Here is a 24703-nt window from a genome sequence, read left to right on the forward strand (position 1 = left end):
ATTGTAACGAAGAACATTATGTGTCTTAAAGCAGTCACATTTCATAGCTATAATTTTTCGTCTGTCTATAGTCCCAACGTGCCCTCTACTCGTTACTAACAGACGATAAAATGGCGGAGGATGCACCGGTTGTACAACAGACTATGCTTGAACCTGAGGTGCTTTTAAAAAAGCGCAAGGTCAATGAGCGTACTCGGAAAGAACGTGTTGAGCAGGCTATTGCCAAAAAAGAGGTATGTGAATTGCTTGTTCTACAGGTTTGAAATATCCATAATATACATATTTATATGAAAAAGATGAACCTTTCACTCTTGGATTGCTAGTTTCGACGATGCTGCTCCAAAATACCATCTTTCGGCTGATTCATATATTTTGTATTGGTTAAATTTAAACCTTTGACTTCATCAATTTTTATATATTGTTAAAAACATTTTACTAATTTTACTCCAGGCCCAGAAGAAAAATCGTAAAGAAACCTTCAAAAGGGCTGAGACTTTTATTAATAACTACCGCCAACGAGAAAGAGAACGGATTAGGTTAAATCGATCTGCGAAAAATAAAGGAGACATTTTCGTGCCTGATGAAACAAAACTTCTTTTCGTTATTCGAATTGCCGGAGTCAAGAATATGCCTCCTAAAATTCGCAAAGTTCTGCGCTTATTACGCCTTTCTCGAATTAACAATGCCGTTTTTGTGCGAAATAATAAAGCCGTTGCTCAAATGCTTCGAATCGTCGAACCTTATGTTATGTATGGTATTCCCAATTTACATTCTGTTCGTGAACTCATTTATAAACGTGGCTTTGGTAAGATCAATGGTCAGCGTATTGCTCTCTCTGATAATGCATTAATTGAGGAGGCCTTGGGCAAATATGATGTTATTTCCATTGAAGATATCATTCATGAAATTTACAATGTAGGCTCTCATTTTAAGGAAGTTACTAAATTCTTATGGCCATTCACTTTGACTCCAGTTAAACACAGTTTGATGGAGAAAAAGGTCAAACATTTTAATGAGGGTCGAAAGGCTGGCTATTGTGGAGAAGAAATTAACGAATTGATTAAGAAACAAGTTTAAAACTTTCTTTGAGTTCGTGTAATGACTTAAATTTTGCATTCAGATGAAAATGCAAAAATGTATATTAGACTTTTTATAGGCCGTGGATTGGAATTTAATTAATTGGGTTACATTATTCACTATCTTATTGATTTATTAGAACTACTATGTAACGTATCGTATGATGAGGGTAATTTTGTAGTTAAAAAAAACTAAATTATTGATAAATATTGTACATTATATAATATGAGTGCTGTGTTTTATGAGGTTGTCACAAGCACCTGTAAATGTTCATAATTTTACACACCATAGCAAAGAAGGATTTTCCTAGTCTTCCTGAGAGAAAATGCCATGATAACTTTGTTCAGCTTGCGTTGGTCCAAATTCGGCATCATCGTTCACATCATTATTAAAAGCAGCAAGCTCGGATTCATTAGGAATACCATCTAAGAACAATGATTGACCAGCATCGTTTGTGGTTGATGGCTCCTTAATGCCATTAGTTTCGTCGCTTCGGTCAAGCGCAGAATTAAACATTCTGGATGAGTCACTTTGCTATAAAGTTAATGTTAATAAATTATTGTACTTAGTACTAAAGCCGAATTACATACATCAGTTTGCCATCCAATAGATCCAGGGGGATTATGTGCTACAGCAGTCAATGAGTTGTTGCGCTCTACTGAATTGAACAGAGAAGCTGGTGTTGAACTGTGCTGCCATCTATTTCCCATCATAGATGACACCTCTTGTTCATCTGATCCAACTACAGTTGCAAGAATGAACTGCGCTTCAATTTCGGAATTTTTCCCTTTTGCAAAAGTTAAAAGTATCGGTTTTCCTGGGACACCGTAATATGCACAAATCGAGCTTCCCAATGCCTCTGCTAAAATGACGGCAGCACGAAATTCACGTAGAGAAAGGGTAACAGAGACTCCCTCATTAAGTGCGACGCGTTCAAATTCTTTACCATCAATGGAAACAGTTGTTTGGGTAGGTTGCTTCAAAATATCTCTATTATGTACGACCTCTTCTGTGAAACTTGTAAGTAAAACACGTTCTTGAAGTGGTTGAATTGTAAGCTCTTCCGTTCTCTGACCAAAATGTTCAGTCAAATCTTTTAGAATTTTTGAGTTTATTTGAAAATTATTGTGACTAAGAGATTTATCAAAAACAGCGTGTAAAGTTTGGGTTTGTTCATATGATATTTTATATGTTTTAATCACTCCTTGATGAATAAACGTTAGTAGAGCAAATAAAATAATAAGACGGACAAACTACGTACCGTGCTTGCATAAGAATTTAAATATAATCCTACACTCGCTACCAGTAGAGATTGAGATTTGAACATTCTCGACAATCACATCTTTTCTGCTTGCAGATTCACTGCCATAACCGTTCTTGCTATTGGTAGTGACGACAGTCGGGATGAAATCAAAGATTTTGTTTCTAAACACAGATAGTATGGGCTTGACTTGCGTACGAATACGTATTGTAGGAGTCATCAATCCCGTCAACAGGACGGAATCCGGCTGAAAAATGTACTTGTCAAAAAATGCCTTTTTTAAAGTCACCATGCTAAATCCTGACCTAGAAGAATTTAAACATGTAATCTCTATCTTTACCAATTAGTTTCAATGTTTAGTAAGGTTTGAAAAAAGTTCCAACACACCTGATTTTTGTTAATTTCCCAGTTGACAGCATCATCGATTCTAGAAAGATTTGTAAAGATCCTTGCGAGGTCCCGAAGATTAACATTTGAAACAGTGAATTCCATTTTATATACCAGTACGTGAATTGATGTAGACGAATGCTGAACGAATAACGATAGTTTCTAGTCGATATGACGATTAATTTCTTAATTCATGCTAATAGAAGTAAATAAATCTCGACAATTTTTGACAAACAGAATTGAAACTGGTATATACAGAGGTAAATCTATAATGTGGTGTTTTCTAGCACCTGCTTTAACGCACTTATATTAGTATAGACACGCGCGCCGAAATTTGTACGAAAGTGTAATGGCCAACATCAATCGCAAAATAATCTGTATATACACAATGAATTGTAATAAGAAGAAACTTATAGCTGCTTTTAATTTGCAGCAGAAAGAGTTCAACTGTACATCATATAAACGTACATACTTTTATGCTTAAAATACTAAAGTGCACAAAAACTAAAACCTTCAGCCCAAGATAACCCTTTATTACTTGTAATTGCCCGACATTGTGACCATCTATGTAACCATATATATGTTAAATTTTTTTATTAACCTAAATAATTGTAAACGAAATATATTATAATAGAACCAAAATCCGCGAATGCCCTTTTTAAAACCGAAAAAAGATATACTGTAAGTAAAAATAATCATGCACCCTAAATGTTTAGCACAGCTTGCGTATATTAAAAAAAAGACAAATAGTGAAGCTTATCCAACACGCACAAGCTTATTTTCAACCGAAGAGAGAAAATCCGTCGTTGGAAGAGATCAGTTCATCATCCTTCTCCACGAAGTTTGAAGTATTTGTATCATTAGCTGTCTCTGATAAATCTAATTGTTGACCCAACAGACTACTAAACAAATCTTCAGTTTGTTCATCCGGCCATACAGTCACTTCAATGGGAGCCATAAAATTTTGTAATTTATCATGAACGTGATACCTTATTTTTCGACCTTTGGATGCCTTAGTATCAACGTTTTCTTTCTTCTGTTTTTGCTTTTTTGTAGCCATCCAACGAACAGTGCCATCTCGAGTAGAGTCTGCCATTCTAGAATTAATGAAATCCTTCAATAATGATTGATAAAAATCCGTGTCGTTGTAAATTTCGGGATTGAAAGTTTTGTTGTTAGGGTCACTGTAATCAATTCTAGTGCGCTCGACCAAATCTTTCTTGTTAATCATAGAATTTTCGATTTGTTGAACAATACTTTGATTTAGAGCCTTGAATTTGTTAGATTGCGAAATCCCTTGCACTGCTTGAACCCGATTATGCCATTTGGTTAAAGTATCATTTTTCCACTCATTCAAAGAGTCGTCAAGGTTATTCATTTCTAAAGCAATTTCTTCTAGACTAACAGGATTCTCTTTTCTTTTTGATCTACTGTCAAGAATTTCCACTCCAGAGTCAATAAGTAAGTTTTTCCTCAGCTGTAAAGTGTGTTGAATAAAAGATACTAAACCATCTCGGGCTTCTACTTTATCACCTTGAAGTTGGTTGCTGGAAGAAAGAAGTTGACTACATCCTTTTTGAAGACGGATTCTAGTATCTAAAACATTATCGTAAAAACGCATCTGCTCCTTCAAAGCTAAACCCTTTTTCATGTCTTCAAGGGCGGATGTACGAATTTGATCAGATAGCTTTTTCTCTCCATTTATAATCTTTTTTAAACGATCCATGTCTTTTTCAGGAATGGCAGAAGATTGGTCGTCATCTTCATTTTCCTCAGAAATTGATGAAGCTTCTGAGCTTGAAAAATTTTCGTGATCTTCTGAAACTGCATCATTTTCGTCTTCCTCCGAATCTTCTTCTTCAGATGGTGATGAAGATTGAGAGTTTAAAGAACCGCTATTAAGTAATTCCTGGCGAGACGTTTTTCTTCCTTTAAATTTTGGGTCTAACTGAGGAGCCTGTTTTGAGCGTAATTTACTTTCACTATAAAATATGAAACATTAGTATAAGCTCAAATACGCAAAAGTAAAAATTTTGAACATACCTAACATCAACATAATGTTCTCTCCCTAAGGTATCGTTTTCTTCTTCGCTAGAGTCCTCTCTATCAGAGAATGCGTCCTCTAAAGCTTCAGGGTCTCTTTCTATTTATGTGAGTAAGAATCCCGGAATTTTTCGTTAATAACATACCCTGCGGTTGAGGGTTTAGCATCCCTGCCAATTCATCTTTTAAAGAAACTAAAGATTTATTAGAACCTAAAAATATCTTATTGAACTTACCTTTACCCATTTTGAGCAAATTTTGATGTGTCTGGGACTGGGTAAGTGAAGGGGTGTGGGTTAGCAAAATTATCATTGTATGAAATAAATATAAGAATGAAGTTTGAAGGCATTTATCGGATTCAGCTAGTACAGACGAGGTTATATTACTTTGTTTGAAATAAATAATATGGTTTTTATGAAGCAACCAAAAGTTGAAAAAACGAACACAGCACGAGAGTTGATTATATTAGTAAAACGACGTAGAGAATGCAACCGACTAAAGTATCGATTTTTAAAGGGCTAAAAATTGTTCGTTAAAGCTCAAGGTAAAAACTCGGAAATTCCCCACATCTTGCTTCTTTCTGTCTAGACAATGTAACTAAACAATTACCAATTTATTATTTTATTGTTTGACTGTGTATTATGCTAACGAGTATTATGTCTCTCTAAAACTGTTATAAGAATAGGAGTTGAGTTTTGGTAAGTGTATGCTTGCTGTTTCCAATAAAAGCGGTCTCTATTTAACTTGTTGCTTATTTTTAAAAAGCAAAAAAATATCTTAAAACAGTGTTGATTTTAAGTAATGTTTACAATTAAATTCAAAAATTTCGTTACACATACGATTCGAAAATGGGGTGCTGCTGTAAAAGAACGAGACGTAAACTCTTATACTTAAAAAAATAAAATAAAATCTAATTTGTTTTTTTTAAAGTTTCATACCTTGCTTTTGTCAATATTATTCCAATACCCTTGCATACTGCTTTTGCTCAATAATATTTTAAATCGAATCGGTAACAGAGTATATGTGAAAGAAAATAAAAACATTTAAAAAAAAGTTTTTCAAAAAATCTGGAACCAAATGAATTGGGCATTGAAATACTATTTGTCCTTGATAAAAATCTTTGCCCATGTAAATAAATCCAGGATTAGACTAACACATCAAAATTTGAATTAATCGATGAGTTAAAATGAATCGCTTTCGACCCTATTATATTAGTTTTATATCAACTATAAGAAAAAAGTTCCTAAAAACAATTTGTAATATCATAAACATCGATGTTGCAAACCATTATTAGACAGATAGATGAAAGACTACAAAATCAAATACATTTAATACCGATTTTCTATTATCTATCTTTCATGGAATATCCATTTTCAAAGTGCTCATTCATAAACATTGAATGAATTGTGCATTCATCGCCATATTATTCGGCCTCGCTTACTAGTCGATCAATTGGGATTTTCGAAGGATCTACCTATCGATTTAGAAATTTTTTGCCAATATGCGGTTTTTAAAAACAAAAGATATGAAAGATATTTTAGTCAGTAAAATGCATTTGTTAGTTTTGCCGGCTTCACAGTCAAAACCATGTTTTCGGTTGTATAAATTAGATATGTGGTTTGCTCCACCAATTTGCCTCCCGCTTATTTCTCTCAACTTGCACGCACACAGCAAACTCGAGCCGTTCTCTTGAGAAGCAAGGATTTCTTCCGTTGAATTTATTTAAAGCTAACGCTATTCAATTATTGATTAGCCTTGTTGATTTCTTCATGCTAATATCGTAAAAAAAAGGTGTAGAAGTTGCGGTTGGCTTTCTTTAGTCCATTTTGGGTCATTTTTCCCCAAAAATTAAATTTGTTAAATTAGAAGTTCTTTTCATTTTCTTCATCCATACCCTCTTCTCAAAGGTTTTGTGCAAGATTCCTTAATCTTGGTAAAGGTATTTTTTTTAAATTTAATTTCATTCCATTTCATACCTTGTTTTTTTTTTTTTGGATATTTTCAGCACTTTTTAAATTGTGATGGGTATCAATACGTCTTCTGCTCAGAGTTCAGGGGCTGCTTCCATCGCTCGAAGTTCTGTAAATGTGAAGTCTGGAAATCGGCATTTATCATCTAATAAGAAATCAGCCACTTCAGCTCTAGAAGAACGGGCTTCTCGTCCCTCTATTCTTGTCACATTTCTTGTTTTGGCAGGCACAATACTTTCTTTATACATCTGGCCAATTTTATCTCCCGACCTTTTTTTTGCAAATCAACGGTGCTCCTTCAAATATAAAAACAAAGGCTCGCAGAGAGTAGTAGTTGAAGGAAAAAATGGAGTTGTGGCTACGGAGGAAGAGACATGCTCCCAAATTGGTGTTGGCATCTTGAAGGCCGGTGGAAATGCAGTGGATGCGGCTATCGCATCGGGAATTTGCATTGGAGCTGTCAATTCATTTTCAAGTGGTATTGGCGGTGGTGGATTTATGTTAATACGCCATCCAAATGGTACAGCACATTCCTTGAACTTTCGCGAGACTGCTCCAGCGGGTGCCAGCAAAAATATGTTTCATGGTAACTCTACCCTGTCACAGGTAGGTGGTCTTTCCGTTGCCGTCCCTGGTGAAATTGCTGGCTACGAGCGTGCTTGGAAAATGTATGGCTCTCTACCTTGGCATAAGTTGTTTGAACCAACCATACGTCTTATGAGAGATGGAATGCCAATGCCCAAGGAACTTGCGTCTCGCATCAGACGACCCGAGTTTTCCTATTTCAAGACTCATCCAGATTGGTCTAAAATATTTGCTCCAGAAGGTGTTTTTTTACACGTTGGAGAAAAGTTTTATCGGCCTGCTCTAGCGTCTACCCTCGAAGAAATAGCTAAGTTTGGTCCTGAAGTGTTTTACACAGGAAAAATTGCAGAAAGGCTTGTAAAGTTTGTTCAACAGCAAGGAGGTATACTAACCATGGAGGATATGGCCAATTTTTCAGTTGTTGTGGAGGAACCTATTTATGGTAACTTCTATGATCGTGAGGTTATTACTTGTGGATCCCCTTGTAGTGGAGAGGCTTTGATTTTAGGTTTAAATGTTCTTTCAAAAGTAGATTTAAGTGAAGGTACTTCTATCCTTGGTTGTGAAATGACGGATATTGGCGTGCACCATCTAATTGAAACAATGAAATGGATGTCCGCTGGACGGACTGTATTAGCAGACCCAACTTTTTACAATAATACAGATCATGTTGAACAGTTACTTTCTTTGGAATATGCTGATGAAATTCGCAATAATATTTCTAACGAGAGGACTTTTGATTTTACTCACTACAAGGCCGAATACGATTTCCCTAACGATCACGGCACTACTCATCTTTCCGTTATCGACAAAGACAATATGGCAGTCGGACTCACAGCTTCTATCAATTTGATGTTTGGTTCACAACTTTTGGAACCTGAAACGGGTATTATACTGAATGATCACATGGACGATTTTGCTTCTCCAGGAATAGTGAATGCTTTCGGTTTGAGTCCATCGCCATACAACTTTATTGCCCCTGGTAAGCGACCACAAAGCTCCGCGGTGCCTACGATTTTGGTATATAATGGTGAAGTTGAAATGGTTCTTGGTGGTAGCGGTGGCAGCCGAATCGTGACAGCTGTGTTAGACACAATTATTAAAAAATATAAATGGGGCAAGTCATTGTTAGAATCTGTTGAGAGTCCTAGATTTCATCATCAGCTAATGCCTAATATCGTCTATATCGATGAAACTGTTGAAATTGAAGTTCTTAGAGCTTTAGAAAAGTTTGGTCATATAGTGGATTTAATCCCCGTTCAATATCCTTTCAGTGAAATTCAAGCTGTTTTCCGCACCAACGGCACATTGTACGGTTTAAGTGATAGCCGAAAACAGGCTGTTGCTGCTGCCTATTAAAATTTCACTAAATTATTAAAAAAAACTCCTTAGACGCTCACAAAATTTTCCTTTATTTGTTGTTATTAATTTATCAGGTTTATTAACTTATTCTCAATCTTTATGTGCTTTTTACTGATCTTTAGCTTGTGGCTGGGATGAGAGAAAAATATTATAAAGCATAAAACGTATGAATGATCACTGTCTACATATTTGTGCACATGATGGTGATGATTGGACCTTCGTTAGTTAGATAGATTACATTCTTTCCTAGATTTAGAAAGTTTTAGCAAAACGAAGAACAATTACATTTAACTTTCGAATTTATTCTAACCGTAACATAATATATCTTCATACTTTAAACGTAAAACAGTAAAATATTTCTTTCGATGTACGAATGGCAAATATTCCTTTACTAATTAAAAATACTTTACTGTGTTAATTAATACTAAATCATTAAATTGAATTAAAGATTCACATAATATCGGATATTTGCTTTTGACCTTCGTGGTCCATGGAATACCACCATACAAATTGTTGAATAGTGAACTTTTGATTTAAGCTTATGAAACTCAACTTCTCTAACACCTTACAATACCCACATGTTTTTGGGGAAAAGGAGAAAGTATGGAAGAAGAAGGACATAAAAGTTTAACTGTAAGAACAAATTTAAGTGTAATTTATTAATTTTTTTCCTTATAGTCGCATCTACCTCAGTCCTCGAGTTCTTTGTCGCAAAGTCGAGAAATTGCTAAAGAATTTACGTCTAATATACCTCCTCCGACTATTAAAACTAATTCATCTTCATCAAATATTCTGAAACCTCGGTTATCATTGCAAAATGAAGTTAACCAACTGAAACCTGCTAAATTTCCCAGTAAGATGTTACCACCAGGAAGCTTAGCCTCGGTTAAATCTTCTAGTCTTGCAAAAAAAGCCAGGCCTTTTACCGCGTCCTCTAATCCCAGGATGCCCAAGTCTGCACATCCCATTTCAAGTCGGTCAGTGTCTGCTTCTTCTCATTTTGGTAGACCTGCCAGTGCTGTTTCATCCAGTTTAAATAGTAGCGATGATGTGAGAAGTATGTCAGATGAAAGTATGGAATCTTATAATGATGAAAAGTCTGTTAATGCCAGCGCCTTAAGGACTACAGAAGACCGGTTGAGGAGTATGGAAATGGCTTATGCTCAATTATCGGCTAAAGTTATTCCTTCACCCTCAAAAAGACCAGCTAATTACAAATTTTACGAACAGAGAATTGCTATGCTTGAAGAATCATTAGAAGTCGAGAGGAGTCGTACATCGGAGTTACAAGAACAATTTTCAGTGGCTCTGAGAGAAAAAGCTGAGGCGGAGGCTAATAAAATCGTTTCTCAAAAGGGTATGGAGAGTTTGGAGATAATGTTAAACTCAATGAAAAGTGAAAATCATCAGCGCATGGCCATGTTGGAAGAGAACCATGCTCGGGTGATGGAGACAGCTGAGCTTCAGCATCAAGCAGAATTACAGGATTTTGCTTCCAATATTGAACAAAAAGCAAATAGTTTAATCATGGAGTACAAAAATGAATTGCAGTCTGCCGAAGAACACTTTTCACACAAGATTAAAGAGCTTACTTCAGAAAATGAACTCAAAATTTCCAGACTACAAGAGGAAAAGGATTCTTTATTAAAGAAAGTTCAGGAGGGCGCTTCGCTGGCTATGCAACGTGTCCAAAATAAGCATGATCTAGAAAAAAAAAGACTGCAATCTGCAATTCAACCGCTTCAGGAAGAAAATAATTCTTTGAAACAGCAGATTGAACAATTACAAAGAGAACTTGCTTCTGAAACAGTTGTTAAGGAAAATCTGAAATCTTCGTTGGACCAACAAAGTGCCAACGTTCAGAAGCTTGAATCTACAAATCGGGCTTTAGAAAGCACTATCAAAACACTTGAAGAAGATGTTTATACTATGAAAAATAAGATTATAGAACTAGAAGGCATTTTAAAATCTGCCAATGTTGAGAGAGACGGTTTAGTTGAGAAACTCATAGCTGAGGAAACTCTGAGAAGAAAACTCCATAATACCATTCAAGAACTTAAAGGTAACATACGCGTTTTTTGTCGAGTGCGACCTCCCCTTGGCGATGGAGAATCAGCACAAATAGCTTTTCCTGATCAAAATTCCGAAGCTAGTACTATAGAGATTGTTGCTCAAGCCCCAGGGTCTTCGTTAACAGGGAACGGGATAAAACAGTATGCCTTTAATTTCGATCGTGTATTTTCCCCTGAAACGACTAATGAGGATGTATTTAATGAACTGTCACAGTTAATTCAAAGTGCTATGGACGGATATAATGTTTGTATATTCGCTTACGGTCAAACAGGTTCAGGCAAGACGCATACGATGTCTTCAAATACAGGAATGATCCCTTCATCTGTAAGAATGATATACAATCGCTCTACTTCTTTGAAAGAACGAGGTTGGGAATATCGGATGGAAGGACAATTTCTAGAAATATACAATGAAACCATTATTGACCTTTTAGCCTCCGGAAATGAAGAAGAGAAGGGAAAGAAAAAACTGGAGATATATCATGACACGAAGGCCGGAAGGACGACTATTACCAATATAACCAGCGAACCGTTAGACACACCTGAGCAGGTAACCTGGTTGTTAGATCAAGCTTCGAAGAACCGTTCTGTTGCGGCTACCAATGCTAATGAACATTCCTCAAGATCGCATTCAGTTTTTATGCTACACTTGAATGGAAGCAATTCTACGACAGGTGAAACATGCAGAAGTACGCTTAATTTGATTGATCTGGCTGGATCCGAAAGACTTTCGAGTAGCCAAAGTGTGGGTGAACGTTTGAAGGAAACGCAGGCAATCAACAAAAGTTTAAGTTGTTTAGGAGATGTAATACATGCTTTGGGAAGTGGAAAGGAAGGAACGTACATTCCGTATCGAAATTCCAAGCTGACTAATTTGTTACAATATTCGTTGGGAGGAAATAGTAAAACTCTCATGTTTGTCAATATTTCCCCACTAAAACAGCATGTTCCCGAAACATTATGCAGTTTGAGATTTGCAACAAAGGTAAATAATACTCAAATTGGCACAGCACGCAAAGTCACAAAATGAACGGAAAGCACCAACAGGATGGCTTGAGGATTGTTGTTTATAAGGAGAGCTGTCTTTTCCGTTTTTGTAAAATATACAGATCTGTTTGCTCTCTTTTGTATACTTTGAAAATAATTTTTATGGGCCTATAAAGAACCACAAGTCAGAACTATTATCGTTTTAATGGACGTATACATACAAGTAAGCGTTCATTTCCAACTCACTCTTTTTTTTTATATATTCGAATACGCTCTTTAGGTTATATGTGTTCTTTCCTTTGAATGTTTTCAAATTTTACCATTATATTTTATGTTTTCTATAATAGTATTGAGCAAATATTTTCTTTTATGACTAGACCCTAATGACATTCCAACTTACTTAGTACGGTGGTTTATAATTCGCTCAAAATGAAGTCATATCTCATAAAGTATGTTCAAAAGTATAGTTAATCTTAGAAAGTAACTGACTACAAAAATTGTTCCAAGTGACTTTTGGATGAAGCAAAGGTGAGCAATTAAATTTCACAGATGAATTACATTTAGGAGAAAAGATCAAGTATCCAAAAATATAATATTACTAGCTATTTTTTTTTTCTCAAACTTGGCAGTTCCTTTAATTCTCTCTTGATAATAAAAATATTAGAAATTCTACTACCCACTGTATATTTTATTCCTTTCGGAATGTTCTTCAGATTGACCCAAGAAATATAGAATAAGCTAAAATTAACAGATTATACTTTATTTTCTTTAATAATTGTACTAATTTCGGTTTCTTAATTGCTACTTAATCCACTTAGTGGGATTATAGGAATTTCCATAAATTTTCCACTGCCAATCTTGAATACATTTCCTTTTTTTCTCTTTCATTTGAATGCTTCTATCCCTTTTCAGTAAATACTGAGGTGGCATTTTTCTATATCTTGCCAATAGTCCAATTCTTTTCCATTTGTTTATCAAATACTGAATTATAACGAGAGCAACATTAAGCATTTTTATCATGTAACCACAGGCTTCTTAAAACGGTTTAGTACCGTATTACTGCAAACCTTCTTCGAGCTTCCTTTTCCTTCACCATCGCACCATCCCGCTTGTCCATTTTTCTCTGGCATTCGATGTTAACCGAACAGTAAGGGGAGGGCACTAGTTAGTCCACTTAATTTTTTTGATGAGGTAGCGATTGCCACGAAGAAGGTTCTCGTTGTTAAGGTACTTGTTTTTTTGTAACCAGAACCACTACCTCCCTTGGGAATTTAAAAGAGGAATACGCGTCGTTTTTGTGGAAAAGCGCACATTAATATATCCCAATAGTTAGAGAAAAGCAAAGTTTTTCTGGTTTCTATTGTGCTTTTCTGGAAAACATATATTTTCTTCGCAACTCTTTTATTAAAGCTTTTAGGAATTTTGAATTTTGATCGAATTTTAGAAAAAACTATTCGCAAGACTTACAATTTTTGAAGGGTGCTATTTGTGAAAAAATAAAACGTGAAATAAATCGTTTTATAATTTACGAATTGTCGTTATTCAAAACTCAAAAAATATGATCTCGTCGAGATTCACTAATGTAGTCCGTAGCGGATTGCGTTTCCAAAGCAAGGGAGCATCGTTCAAGATTGGCGCTTCCTTGCATGGAAGTCGCATGACCGCCCGCTGGAATTCTAATGCAAGTGGTAATGAAAAAGTTAAGGGTCCCGTAATCGGTATTGACTTGGGTACCACCACCTCATGTTTAGCAATCATGGAGGGTCAAACCCCTAAGGTTATTGCAAATGCCGAGGGTACCCGTACCACACCATCTGTCGTCGCATTTACCAAAGATGGCGAGCGTTTGGTGGGTGTTAGCGCTAAACGCCAAGCCGTCATTAACCCGGAAAACACATTTTTTGCTACTAAGCGTTTAATCGGTCGTAGATTTAAAGAGCCTGAAGTCCAACGTGATATTAAGGAAGTTCCTTACAAAATTGTCGAGCACTCAAATGGAGATGCTTGGTTGGAGGCTCGTGGTAAGACCTACTCTCCATCTCAAATCGGTGGTTTCATCCTTAGTAAGATGAGGGAAACTGCCAGCACCTACCTTGGAAAAGATGTAAAGAATGCCGTTGTTACTGTTCCTGCTTACTTCAATGACTCTCAGCGTCAAGCTACCAAGGCTGCTGGTGCCATTGCTGGTTTGAATGTTTTGCGTGTCGTCAACGAGCCTACTGCCGCCGCTTTGGCTTATGGTTTGGACAAGAAGAATGATGCCATCGTCGCAGTTTTCGATTTGGGTGGTGGTACTTTTGATATTTCTATTTTGGAGTTAAACAATGGTGTTTTTGAGGTTAGAAGTACCAACGGTGACACTCATTTGGGTGGTGAGGACTTTGATGTTGCTCTTGTTCGTCACATTGTCGAGACCTTTAAGAAGAATGAGGGTTTGGACTTGAGCAAGGACCGTCTCGCCGTTCAACGTATTCGTGAGGCTGCTGAAAAAGCTAAGTGCGAACTTTCCTCTCTTTCCAAGACTGATATCAGTCTTCCTTTCATTACTGCGGATGCTACTGGCCCTAAGCATATTAACATGGAAATCTCTCGTGCTCAATTTGAGAAACTTGTTGATCCTCTCGTTCGTCGTACCATCGATCCTTGCAAGCGTGCCCTTAAGGATGCTAACTTGCAAACCTCTGAAATCAATGAAGTTATCCTTGTCGGTGGTATGACTCGTATGCCTCGTGTTGTCGAAACTGTCAAGAGTATCTTCAAGCGTGAACCCGCTAAGTCCGTCAACCCTGATGAAGCTGTTGCCATTGGTGCTGCTATTCAAGGTGGTGTCTTGTCTGGCCATGTTAAGGACCTTGTTCTTTTGGATGTCACCCCCTTGTCCCTCGGTATCGAGACTTTGGGCGGTGTTTTCACTCGTTTGATCAACCGTAACACTACCATTCCTACTCGCAAGTCTCAAGTTTTCTCCACTGCTGCTGATGGTCAAACTGCCGTTGAAATCCGTGTCTTCCAGGGTGAACGTGAGCTTGTTCGTGACAACAAATTAATTGGCAACTTCCAACTTACTGGCATTGCTCCTGCACCTAAGGGTCAACCTCAGATTGAGGTTTCTTTTGATGTTGATGCCGATGGCATTATCAATGTCTCTGCCCGTGACAAGGCTACCAACAAGGATTCTTCCATCACTGTTGCTGGATCTTCCGGTTTAACTGATTCTGAGATTGAGGCTATGGTTGCCGATGCTGAGAAGTATCGTGCCAGTGACATGGCTCGCAAGGAGGCTATTGAGAACGGAAACAGAGCTGAAAGCGTCTGCACCGATATTGAAAGCAACCTTGACATTCACAAAGACAAATTGGACCAACAAGCTGTTGAAGACTTGCGCTCCAAGATCACCGATCTCCGTGAAACTGTTGCCAAGGTCAACGCTGGTGACGAAGGTATTACTAGTGAAGATATGAAGAAGAAGATTGATGAAATTCAACAACTCTCTTTGAAGGTTTTCGAGTCTGTCTACAAGAACCAAAATCAAGGTAATGAATCTTCTGGTGATAACTCTGCTCCTGAGGGTGACAAGAAGTAGAGTGCACACCACAGTACGAAATGACATGTGCAATTTTCAATTTTAGCTCTATATGTCAAAAAATTTATGTGGATAATTGATTATCCATTTACATGTTGAAAGAAAATGTCTGGATTTTGAAAAGGTAAACTATGATATTTTTATTAAATGTTCTAAGTATGGTTGGCTTCGTAAAGCATATATATGACCTGTTCATCTAGTATGTAATCACAGAGTAGTTACTGTTTGTATTATTACAAATGTTTTAATTATAAATATTTTGCGAAGAAAATTCGAACAGTAGTATTAAGATGATGCTTTTTCGTAATTCATTCACGTAGGTGTTTTGAAGAATGTGTAAATAAGCGGTCGTGTAAATTTGGTGTTAGAGAACAAAGGTAGAAGACTAAGCCCAATGTTAAAGATCCTGTACTACGGTTATCTTTTGTTTTTGTAAAGCAATTAAATGTTGTACATTTTTTTTGGCATGTAGTTTAGTAATGTTTTGGTAAATTTTGAATGAGGCAACTTATATCATCTCAACTCATCAAAGTAATTAAGAGAAATGAATATCTTTAACTTCTGGACGAGAGTAAGCTTCATATTGACGTTGGCCAACTCTCAACAAATGTTCAATATAGAAAAAATCCCTTTTGGAAATTGTTTGATTTTTTCGAAATTCTTGATGAACAAACGCCATCCAACGTTCATTATAAGGCTACGTATTAGTTAGTACAAAAGAAAGAGCATAAGATGTAAAATACTTGAATAAGGCAGATTCGCAAACGCTATGTATAGACATACCTGCTCTTTGGCCTTGGCCGCATGTAAACAGCGTCGATAAAAGTGAATGACTTGTCTTTGAAGTCCCGAAAGAGCCATGGTAATTGGTAACCTTGCTAGGATGGAACAATAGGTTGTAGTCGCTATGAAGGGATTTGTAATGAAACTACCAATCCGAAGTATTTTTAAGCAACTTCAAAACGGTAGAATACGACTTTATTCGAGGAGATGTTTATAAAAGAAAAAAAAAATACGAAAGAAGTAATGATTACAGAAGAAAACAATAACCTTCAAAAGGAAGCGATCAAGTCAACCCAAGTAGAAATGAGGTAAGAGGCGAATGTCGAATTTCCAATGTCTGACCTGGTTTCGGCTGTAAATACTATATTGTGTATTAGGTTCAAAAGTTGAGATTATCAAATAAAACCCTTTTACTTATTGAAATGGGAATTACAGATGTAAAGTAGCAAATGGTGATGTTACTTCTTTCTTAGAGATAGGAAGGCCACGGGATTAGCAGTAAAGGATAGCGAATTTGTTGAAATTTTGACTTATACAAGACCCCATTTTGCATATATAAATTATTTGGTAAAGTTCTCTTCTTCACTCAGTTGATTTTTCGCGATTCCCTTTGAAATTTTGTGAAATATTGTAGTTTGAAATTTATACTCGAAATTGGCTTGTCTGGAGGTTCCAGTATAAAGAGAGTATGGATTTGGAGGAGCTTCAAAAGATTATTCAAGAAGAGCAAATTCGCTGTGAGAGAGAAATCGCAGAGGCTGCAGAAGCACGTAATTCTTCTAATAGTCTTATTGTAGTTGATGAATATTCCAAGGAAAGCGAAGATGTTCTAGAAAATGGGTTAGAACACGTTCAGTCTAATGAATTCACCGAATCTGAAGATTATAAATCCATTGAGCGCTCTTTGGCTGTCACAGAAGCTGTTATGGCTCGCTTTGAAAAAGAAATGGGTTCATTACGGGATCAAATGAATTTCTTTCATCAAATACTCGATAATGACAACCTCGATGGTTTCCTTACTGGATCCAGCAAACCTTGCTAGATTTATTTGCGAATGGGAATGACTATAGAATTAGCTCAATCCTGTATGCTTCCTGCTACTCTTTCATATAGGTTTAAAGAATCCTTTCGTTTGAAGAGACATGGCAAGTTACGTTTTTTATTCCTTCCTACCATCCTTTGTACACTTAGCATCAAACTCATTAAAATGAACCAATCCACTTGGTCTGTAAACCTAACAAGGCTTGTGTGAAGCTTTAAATAACGTAAAAGAGAAAGAATAACTTAAAAAAATGCAGCTAGAAAAACAGAGAAGCAAGAAATGGATACCTTCTAGTTTACTATTTTGCGCAACTAGATACTCTGTTGCTGCTATTTGAAGAGGCAGTAAGCACGCATAGTTGTTCTTTATTTTTGCATTTTTTTAATCTCATTTTGTAATGAAATAAAGATAATTAAATGGTTTTCTTCTCTTTCACACGTGTCTATGCCTCAGCTTCCATTCCGTGGCATTTTTTTGACGGGTCGACTGCCGACAATACTGAGCAACAAATCCAGGGTGAAAGCTGCTTACTATTCAACTTTAAACGAATCTATAACCCACCGTTTAGATATTGATAGAATTTGGTTATCCAGCTATCAGTTACATTTGCAGTTTATCGCCTATCTCTTCATACTTAAATTTGCATAAGGTTGTTATCTCAACTATCGTTCTGTGGAGAATAATCCAGATCTGAAAGTTACTTGTTTACATTTTCTGTTGAATTACTAAAAATTTTTTTTTGCTACATTCACTGTCTTAGAGGCGCTGTTCCATCCTATTTTACTTATAAACTTACTGTTTTCAAGGCAAAACTACATTTCGTGTGTCGTTGCTGTCTGTACATTAAATCTACCCGGGGGAAGGAGTTGAATGGAAAAGGAGGCCATGCTCCACAATAGTTAAATAGCTGTGTTGAAAATCCATTTAACTGAAAGGCAAACTCGTACATTGTTGTGACGATGCCGGTCTTTCTCATCTATTCCCATCTCAAAAAAGTAACAACCTTCTGTGAACGAATTTTTTTTCCCGAGTCATCCGTTACAGCTTCGGATAGAAAAACCATCACTACCTTGTAGTTAAAAAACATTTATTTAAAAAAGAAATTATCCGCTATCTACCTGGTTTTTTTTACTCGTGCTGGAAGTCGCCTCTGTGTGCCCCCGTTATTTACTACTGACATATATAGCGATTTTCGGTGAGCGTCAAACACAACTTCTTCCCCAAACAGCGCCATTGTCAATTTCACGAATTTTTGAATGTTTGGGATTGTGGAAGTCGACATCGTTTCTTGAGATTATACTACTTGTAAAAGTGCTGTTTACATCTAGTCACTCGAAGTTTTGATTCGTTTGAGAAATTGCTGAAGATTATATCTCGATCTTGACTTAAATTCAAGAGAAAATAGTGTTTTTTTTTAATAAATGCTAGAATATTTATCCATTTCCCTTGGATATTTTACTTTTTTTTCTTTTTGAAAATATAGATCAGATCATTGATTTTCTGTTTTAAGAGTTCCCCTTTTACGTAACAACTTCCTTTTTGGTTAAATCATATTAAGTATTTTTAACCATCACTGATTCTAGTGTCTGAATCAATTACTAATAGTCTTATTACTGTGCTTTGCTTCTTTGTTGACCAAAAAGTTTTATAACTCAGAATCTTTAGGACCTTTCCAATCCAATTTAACATTTAATCATTTTTAAATCCCTCTCTTAATTTCAAAGGTATAAAAAAGAAAGAAAAAATTTTTTCTAAAAAATTCGTTGCCATGTCGTCAGTGAATTCAATTCCCACAGCAACTTCTACTGTTTATATTTCAGTACTGCCAGCTACAGCTACACCTAGTGGTGGTAGTGGTGGAAATGTTTTGCACGAAGATCTTAATAAATTTTATGATTATGGAAACACTAGTTGGATTTTAGCTTGTACTCCATTGTGTCTTATTATGGTGCCTGGTGTGGCTTTTTTCTACTCTGGCTTAGCAAGAAGGAAAAATACATTGGCTCTTATCATGCTCTCTATGCTTGGTTTATGTGTTAGTTTTTTCCAATGGTATTTCTGGGGTTATTCTCTTGCTTTTTCTCAAACTGGAACCTCTGGTTATATTGGCAATCTTCGTCATTTTGCCTTTATTCGCACACTTGCCGATTACTCTCCTGGTAGCAATAATATTCCCGAGCTTGTATTTGCAAATTTTCAAGGAATGTTCGCCGCAATTACTGTAGCCCTCTTCACTGGTGCCGCCGCTGAAAGAGGTCGTATTGGTCCAATGCTCATCATCACATTTGTGTGGCTCACTGTCGTTTATTGTCCCATAGCGTGTTGGATTTGGAATCCAAATGGTTGGGCTTTTAAATTTGGTGTATACGATTTCGCTGGCGGAGGACCTGTAGAAGTTGGATCAGGATTTGCAGCTTTGGCGTATACGGTTTGTTTAGGACGTCGATCCAAATTTGTTGAGGAACAATTTCGCCCTCATTCTGTGCTCAATGTTGTATTGGGAACATCTCTGCTATGGTTTGGTTGGCTTGGTTTCAACGGTGGTAGTGCTTACGGCTCCAATCTGCGAGCCGCTATGGCAATCACCAACACAAACTTAGCAGGTGCTGTAGCTGGTTTAGTATGGGTTATTTACGACTACATTTTTCGCACTAGGAAATGGTCAACCATAGGTTTTTGTTCCGGGGTTGTTGCCGGTTTGGTGGCTGCAACGCCTTGTGCTGGTTTTGTGAGTCCTCATGCCTCTTTGGCAATTGGTGCTATTACTGGCTTATGTTGCAATTGGGCCATTAAGTTAAAGTCACATATGCGCATTGATGATGCGATGGATATTTTCGCTATCCACGGTGTTGCGGGTTTTGTGGGTACCTTTTTGAATGGTTTGTTTGCCGTTGATTATATCGCAGCAATGGATGGTATTTATGTTGGTGAAAACAAAATCAGAGGTGGTTGGTTTGATCACCATTGGCGCCAACTAGGCTTGCAAATGGCCTATATTTGTGCTGTTGGTGCATACGACTTTGTTGTCACGTTTATCATTTTATTCATTACGGACAAAATTCCCTACCTTCAACTTCGAGTGAGCCCTGATGCTGAAGAAATTGGTGTGGATGCTGATCAAATAGGTGAATACGCGTTTGATTATATTGAAGAACGTCGTGAATATAAGCATTGGAAGATTTCCCCTGCCGGTGTACCTGAAGAAATCATTATTTCCAATGGCGTTGCTCAACCTACTGGAAATGTGGCTGCTCCCGGCAAGATTCTAGAATCAACAAACCCATTGGAGCTTGGACTTACGATCTAAATCTTTTTGCATCGTACAAAGTTATTTGGGTTTAAAAAAAAAAAGTAAAAGGTTGAATTGGAGAAAAGATTTTAAGTTAATAAAAGAAATGAAAATTTTGGTAGATTGGTTTATGATTGTTTAAAGAAAAAAAGAAAATAGCACAACTACAAGGTCGCTGTTTGGGAAGTTTTGAACAAAATTACAAAGACTAGAAATTTCTTGAAAGATTTGCTTGTTTTTACTTCTAAAGAGGTCAGAATCTTAAATTATAATTTTAAGGTTTTTTTTTTGTTAACAGCATTTAAAATGAATTCGGTTTAAAGGCAAGACTAATAATTGTAATGAAAATATTTTTATGCGAATTTGGTTTGTAATTTGTGTATCCAAATATGAAGAGAATTAATTATCTTATAAGCCAAAAGATTTAAAATGAGCAAGTCAATCTTTGTTTCCAGTCATAATAAGTTTGTATTTTGTATAATCATCATTCACCATGAAACCAATGAATAGGTACAAAAAAGTACGTCGAATTAGGCTTTAATAACTATTTACTGTTTACGAATTTACCGGAAGTGAAAACCTCACTACTGCATCGAAACAAAAAATAAAAAGTAAACTCCCACTGCGAGACTCGAACTCGCAACCTTCCGGTTAAAAGCCGGACGCTCTAAGCCGATTGAGCTAAACGGGACTTGGTTGAATGGGGTTAAACTTAGTAGTTTATATCTAATTACTTTTAGAACGTATTTTTAATGAGAATATTGAATATGAAATTTCTATATAAACTTGGCGATTGAAATTGATAATTAGCGAATCTCTTGTATCCATATATGTATATTTTATATGTATTTAAATAATATTCAGTTTTGAATAAAGAAGAGTCTTTGAGTCTTAAATTAGGCAATAGATGATGAGTTCCTATGAATTTTTTTAATTTTTTAATAAAAATAACAAATCAAATTAAAGTAAAGGTTAAAAAAATATAAAATTCAAGAAAGAAACATGTTGAGTTATTCTACTCATTATTACAAAAATAATATGTAATGTCTGAACCATCATTCCGCTTTACTAAATGTTTTATTTATTTTATTGCATTACTGTTAAGATGTCAATTTATATATATATTCAATAAAACTGTAAGAGGGTTTGAAGGGCCAGTAAAATTAGCAGTCTATAGTAAGATATATAATTTATAATTTTTATGAACTTTGGTACTCTTGTTTCAGTAAATTGTGTGAATTTATTTATAGTGCTAATAAGATAAATTCGATGAGGATAATTTCTTACAAGTGCCAAACAGTTGAAGTAATAACTTTATTCATAGTATGGATTTTTTTTTTCTACTTCTCTTTCATTTTTGACCTACATATTCCATTTCTACTTTCTCTACCGCCATTGGATTCGCTCATCCCTCTAGTACTTACGTTGCTTTTTCCTTCCTTCTTCCACACACCAGTGACAAAAAAGCTTGTATATTCAATTGTCTCTTGATTTTTATCAAATACAAGCTGAGATTAAAAGAGCTGGACATTTACTACAAATTTTAGTTGTTTGCTTAATTCCCATTGGTTTTTGTTTTGTAAAAGTACGTGCGGGAATCATACTCTTATTGAACTTCTTATACCTTACACGTAGCGTCGATTGAAAAGATTTTATTTCTCAACTCATCTAAAAATTGCTTTCTTTTTTAAGGCCTTCATCTGGATATATCATTTATCTCCGTAAAGCCACCTTTTTTAACCGCTTTTACGTTTGGGAGATCTGAACCCTTTACCTCATTATTTTAATTCCTTAAAGTATTAAAGTTCACTAGCTTTTCTTCTAATTGTTGGCTTTTTTCGTTTTATGACTGATAATAATTCAAAGAGCAAAGATTCTTCACAAAAAATTCCAAATGATTCGTTAACTCCCACTATTTCGAAAGGTTTAAGAAAAGATGTTTTTTATTGGACTAAAGCCATAGCTTATACAACGTGGAATTTCTTCGATTCTAGTCCAGTTACACCTCAAAGAAATCCCATATCTCTGTTCGTGCGTGGCCTTTCTCATCCTTTTTTACGCCATCGTTTATCCAAATCCCAATTTAATGAATGGTTTTTATCACATAACGGTGTTGATCCAGTTCAAGCTCAAACATTGCCCGATCCTCTTTTGTTTGATATTCCGGACCATCAAGAAACGTCTTATAGTTTGCTTGAAGGTTACTCAGTCACTGCTCACGATCATTCCGACACTTCACCTTTGCCGATAACAAGCTCCAACCAAAAGGAAGGCAAAAAAAATGTATCATCGATTGATGTGTCAATGGTTTCCGACTCTTCTGAATTTAAGCCCGATAGCTTACAACACGAAAAATTGGTGAAGAAATGCAATCAACTTCGTCTTCAAAAGCTCATTAATTCTAGCGAACTTGCACAGATTGATTTGGAGTTGTCCAAACTCTATTCTCGAAGAAGGCAAGTTCTTGAACGCCTTAGCAAGATCGAGGAACAGAATTTAAAGTATACTTCCAAGCTGGCTTCTGTTGAGAAACTGATGTTAGATTCGGATGCTCAAGATTTGTATAGCTCATATTCTCATGATTTAATTCCTTCACAAATTGAAGCGGGTAAAAATGGAGCTAACCCCGATGTTTTTGATGATACACACGACAAGTATACAGATAATTTATCTGCTAGGGCTATCTCTCCAAGAGCTCCAAGGCCATCTACGGCTAGTGAAGTGGTATCAGATTACTTTGAACAGAATTCCGCTTTTTCTAAAGCACCAGAGAATACTGAATCATCTGTGAATCAAAATTATATAGTTGGAAATCTCGTAAAGCAGTTTCAAGCTCATTCTGAATATATTACGAGTCTTGATTTTTCCCATCCTTTTGGAACTTTAGCTACGGCCTCGACTGACAAAACTGTGAAAGTTTGGGATATGGCGGGTGTTGTATACCTGGGTTCATTGAAAGGTCATTCTGATTATGTTTCTTGTCTGGCGATTCAAGACTCCTTTATTGCTACTGGCTCTATGGATACAACCGTGCGGTTATGGAATTTAGATAATGATGTACTTCATAAGGATAATCCTGTTGAAGAGAGCCTTAATTCTCCTCCCGATCAACCTGTTGACAATGCCACAAATGTTTTAACATCTCACACTGCCCCTGTCACTGCATTAGCATTATCTAGTGATGATGTGCTTATAACCGGTGCCGATGATAAAACTGTTCGACAGTGGGATATCGTTACGGGGCGTTGTATTCAAACTTTGGACTTTGTGTGGGCGGAAACTCATGATACATCTACTAGTCAAATTTTGGTCAGTGACACTTACAAACAAGAACCTTTCATCAGAGCTTTAGACTGCTTAGATGCTGCTGTGGCTAGTGGGACTGTCGATGGACTTATTCGCATCTGGGATTTGCGAATCGGTCTTCCTGTGAGAAGTTTCATTGGGCACACAGCTCCTATTTCTTCTTTGCAATTCGATTCCAACCATTTGTATTCCGGAAGCTATGACAATTCTGTTAGAATATGGGATTTACGAAGTGGCTCGCCAATTAATATTATACCTATGGAGAAAAAAGTGAATTCCTTAAGACTGTATCAAGGTCGTCTTGCTGTAGCATCTGATGAACCAAATGTTAGGATATTTGATACTGTATCTAATCGGAACTGGATTTGTTCAATTCCTTCTCACTCTGATTCCATAGCAGCCGAACCTAACTCAGTACCTACTTCTGTTCAATATAAAGATCGCTTTTTGGTGGATGGAAAGTCTGATGGATCTGTTAGCGTTTTTTCTGCTTAATTTGTATTTTTTATCCACACCTTTATTTATTATACTCTCGTTATTGTGTTGAATCTGGATAACGTTAATTTTAAAATTTTATGTCTTTATGCTTTGGTTAATGGGTATTAACTTCTGTTTGGTTTTTTTATTTATTTATGGACAAATAAAAAGGAACGAGACATTGCGAATAAAAAACTGTGATGTTAATTTTGTTCAAAATATTTAAAAAAATTCTCAAAGCAAATTGTTTGATCACCACCTCCCTTCTGCTTCTTATACTGTAGGTTTAAAATTTAGTAAATAAAAATCTTTTCTAGTTTACATTTTTTTGGTTTTACTAGTATGAAGTACGCAACCTCATTCTGATCTGAGATGTTGTATTTCATTTTGTTGATCCAGTTTACAAAACACGCTCAGCGTGTTTAATGTCAACTACACATAATAAGTATTGAAGAATCTTTTTGAAATTAGCAATTTGA

The 24703-nt window shown here is 36.1% G+C and overlaps 10 protein-coding genes, 14 long non-coding RNA genes and 2 other non-coding genes across 26 annotated transcripts; 14 read left to right on the forward strand and 12 right to left on the reverse strand.

The window, feature by feature from the left end:
• Positions 1 to 32: 32 nt before the first annotated feature.
• SPOM_SPNCRNA.2767 lies at positions 33 to 337 on the reverse strand. The gene has a single exon (NR_192135.1). It is a non-coding gene; the product is annotated as a non-coding RNA (long non-coding RNA).
• Positions 79 to 1215, forward strand: rlp7 (ribosome biogenesis protein rlp7). The gene is made up of 2 exons (NM_001018887.3): positions 79 to 233; positions 451 to 1215. Exons 1-2 carry the CDS (start codon positions 111 to 113, stop codon positions 1075 to 1077), a joined length of 750 nt encoding a protein of 249 aa, NP_593454.1. The 5' UTR covers positions 79 to 110; the 3' UTR covers positions 1078 to 1215.
• On the forward strand, positions 290 to 365 carry snoR39a. Its single transcript, NR_197138.1, has one exon. It is a non-coding gene; the product is annotated as a small nucleolar RNA snR39 (small nucleolar RNA).
• rad9 (checkpoint clamp complex protein Rad9) lies at positions 1214 to 3010 on the reverse strand. The gene is made up of 4 exons (NM_001018888.3): positions 2726 to 3010; positions 2339 to 2672; positions 1668 to 2281; positions 1214 to 1611 (listed from the first exon to the last, which is right to left on the reverse strand). The coding sequence occupies exons 1-4, from the start codon at positions 2828 to 2830 to the stop codon at positions 1384 to 1386; spliced, it is 1281 nt and encodes a 426-aa protein (NP_593455.1). The 5' UTR covers positions 2831 to 3010; the 3' UTR covers positions 1214 to 1383.
• Positions 1366 to 2890, forward strand: SPOM_SPNCRNA.2768. The gene has a single exon (NR_192136.1). It is a non-coding gene; the product is annotated as a non-coding RNA (long non-coding RNA).
• Positions 3011 to 3303: 293 nt separating the features above from the next.
• bfr2 (traub family ribosome biogenesis protein) lies at positions 3304 to 5047 on the reverse strand. Its single transcript, NM_001018889.3, has 4 exons — positions 5005 to 5047; positions 4915 to 4962; positions 4769 to 4868; positions 3304 to 4707 (listed from the first exon to the last, which is right to left on the reverse strand). Exons 1-4 carry the CDS (start codon positions 5012 to 5014, stop codon positions 3507 to 3509), a joined length of 1359 nt encoding a protein of 452 aa, NP_593456.1. The 5' UTR covers positions 5015 to 5047; the 3' UTR covers positions 3304 to 3506.
• Positions 4993 to 5317, forward strand: SPOM_SPNCRNA.2769. Its single transcript, NR_192137.1, has one exon. It is a non-coding gene; the product is annotated as a non-coding RNA (long non-coding RNA).
• Positions 5318 to 5564: 247 nt separating this feature from the next.
• SPOM_SPNCRNA.2770 lies at positions 5565 to 5774 on the forward strand. Its single transcript, NR_192138.1, has one exon. It is a non-coding gene; the product is annotated as a non-coding RNA (long non-coding RNA).
• On the reverse strand, positions 5597 to 7790 carry SPOM_SPNCRNA.2771. Its single transcript, NR_192139.1, has one exon. It is a non-coding gene; the product is annotated as a non-coding RNA (long non-coding RNA).
• Positions 6403 to 8995, forward strand: ggt1 (gamma-glutamyltranspeptidase Ggt1). Its single transcript, NM_001018890.3, has one exon. It carries the CDS (start codon positions 6790 to 6792, stop codon positions 8680 to 8682), a length of 1893 nt encoding a protein of 630 aa, NP_593457.1. The 5' UTR covers positions 6403 to 6789; the 3' UTR covers positions 8683 to 8995.
• SPOM_SPNCRNA.2772 lies at positions 7990 to 8821 on the reverse strand. The gene has a single exon (NR_192140.1). It is a non-coding gene; the product is annotated as a non-coding RNA (long non-coding RNA).
• A 227-nt stretch (positions 8996 to 9222) lies between the features above and the next one.
• SPOM_SPNCRNA.2773 lies at positions 9223 to 11182 on the reverse strand. The gene has a single exon (NR_192141.1). It is a non-coding gene; the product is annotated as a non-coding RNA (long non-coding RNA).
• klp2 (kinesin-14 family minus-end directed microtubule motor Klp2) lies at positions 9248 to 12196 on the forward strand. The gene is made up of 2 exons (NM_001018891.3): positions 9248 to 9318; positions 9364 to 12196. The coding sequence occupies exons 1-2, from the start codon at positions 9289 to 9291 to the stop codon at positions 11785 to 11787; spliced, it is 2454 nt and encodes an 817-aa protein (NP_593458.1). The 5' UTR covers positions 9248 to 9288; the 3' UTR covers positions 11788 to 12196.
• On the reverse strand, positions 11289 to 11702 carry SPOM_SPNCRNA.2774. The gene has a single exon (NR_192142.1). It is a non-coding gene; the product is annotated as a non-coding RNA (long non-coding RNA).
• A 149-nt stretch (positions 12197 to 12345) lies between the features above and the next one.
• SPOM_SPNCRNA.757 lies at positions 12346 to 13074 on the reverse strand. The gene has a single exon (NR_151130.1). It is a non-coding gene; the product is annotated as a non-coding RNA (long non-coding RNA).
• Positions 12594 to 12940, forward strand: SPOM_SPNCRNA.2775. The gene has a single exon (NR_192143.1). It is a non-coding gene; the product is annotated as a non-coding RNA (long non-coding RNA).
• ssc1 (chaperone Ssc1) lies at positions 13046 to 15483 on the forward strand. The gene has a single exon (NM_001018892.3). The coding sequence runs from the start codon at positions 13303 to 13305 to the stop codon at positions 15325 to 15327; it is 2025 nt and encodes a 674-aa protein (NP_593459.1). The 5' UTR covers positions 13046 to 13302; the 3' UTR covers positions 15328 to 15483.
• On the reverse strand, positions 15436 to 16543 carry sdh6 (succinate dehydrogenase assembly factor 1). The gene is made up of 2 exons (NM_001018893.3): positions 16111 to 16543; positions 15436 to 16024 (listed from the first exon to the last, which is right to left on the reverse strand). The coding sequence occupies exons 1-2, from the start codon at positions 16186 to 16188 to the stop codon at positions 15863 to 15865; spliced, it is 240 nt and encodes a 79-aa protein (NP_593460.1). The 5' UTR covers positions 16189 to 16543; the 3' UTR covers positions 15436 to 15862.
• Positions 16060 to 16470, forward strand: SPOM_SPNCRNA.2776. The gene has a single exon (NR_192144.1). It is a non-coding gene; the product is annotated as a non-coding RNA (long non-coding RNA).
• A 255-nt stretch (positions 16544 to 16798) lies between the features above and the next one.
• Positions 16799 to 17152, forward strand: SPOM_SPAC664.13 (uncharacterized protein; the record flags this gene model as incomplete). The annotated part of the gene is made up of 1 exon (NM_001018894.1): positions 16799 to 17152. The coding sequence occupies one exon, from the start codon at positions 16799 to 16801 to the stop codon at positions 17150 to 17152; it is 354 nt and encodes a 117-aa protein (NP_593461.1).
• Positions 17153 to 18362: 1210 nt separating this feature from the next.
• On the forward strand, positions 18363 to 20562 carry amt2 (plasma membrane ammonium transmembrane transporter Amt2). The gene has a single exon (NM_001018895.3). It carries the CDS (start codon positions 18921 to 18923, stop codon positions 20457 to 20459), a length of 1539 nt encoding a protein of 512 aa, NP_593462.1. The 5' UTR covers positions 18363 to 18920; the 3' UTR covers positions 20460 to 20562.
• SPOM_SPNCRNA.758 lies at positions 19012 to 20610 on the reverse strand. Its single transcript, NR_151131.1, has one exon. It is a non-coding gene; the product is annotated as a non-coding RNA (long non-coding RNA).
• A 301-nt stretch (positions 20611 to 20911) lies between these two features.
• Positions 20912 to 21146, forward strand: SPOM_SPNCRNA.2777. The gene has a single exon (NR_192145.1). It is a non-coding gene; the product is annotated as a non-coding RNA (long non-coding RNA).
• On the reverse strand, positions 21058 to 21132 carry SPOM_SPATRNALYS.02. The gene has a single exon. It is a non-coding gene; the product is annotated as a tRNA-Lys (tRNA).
• A 742-nt stretch (positions 21147 to 21888) lies between the features above and the next one.
• mdv1 (CCR4-Not complex subunit Caf4/Mdv1) lies at positions 21889 to 24601 on the forward strand. Its single transcript, NM_001356026.2, has one exon. The coding sequence runs from the start codon at positions 22287 to 22289 to the stop codon at positions 24240 to 24242; it is 1956 nt and encodes a 651-aa protein (NP_001342939.1). The 5' UTR covers positions 21889 to 22286; the 3' UTR covers positions 24243 to 24601.
• SPOM_SPNCRNA.2778 lies at positions 22141 to 23944 on the reverse strand. The gene has a single exon (NR_192146.1). It is a non-coding gene; the product is annotated as a non-coding RNA (long non-coding RNA).
• Positions 24602 to 24703: the final 102 nt, after the last annotated feature.

The sequence above is a fragment of the Schizosaccharomyces pombe genome (assembly GCF_000002945.2).
Source record: "Schizosaccharomyces pombe strain 972h- genome assembly, chromosome: I".
NCBI classification, from domain to species: Eukaryota; Fungi; Ascomycota; class Schizosaccharomycetes; order Schizosaccharomycetales; family Schizosaccharomycetaceae; genus Schizosaccharomyces; species Schizosaccharomyces pombe.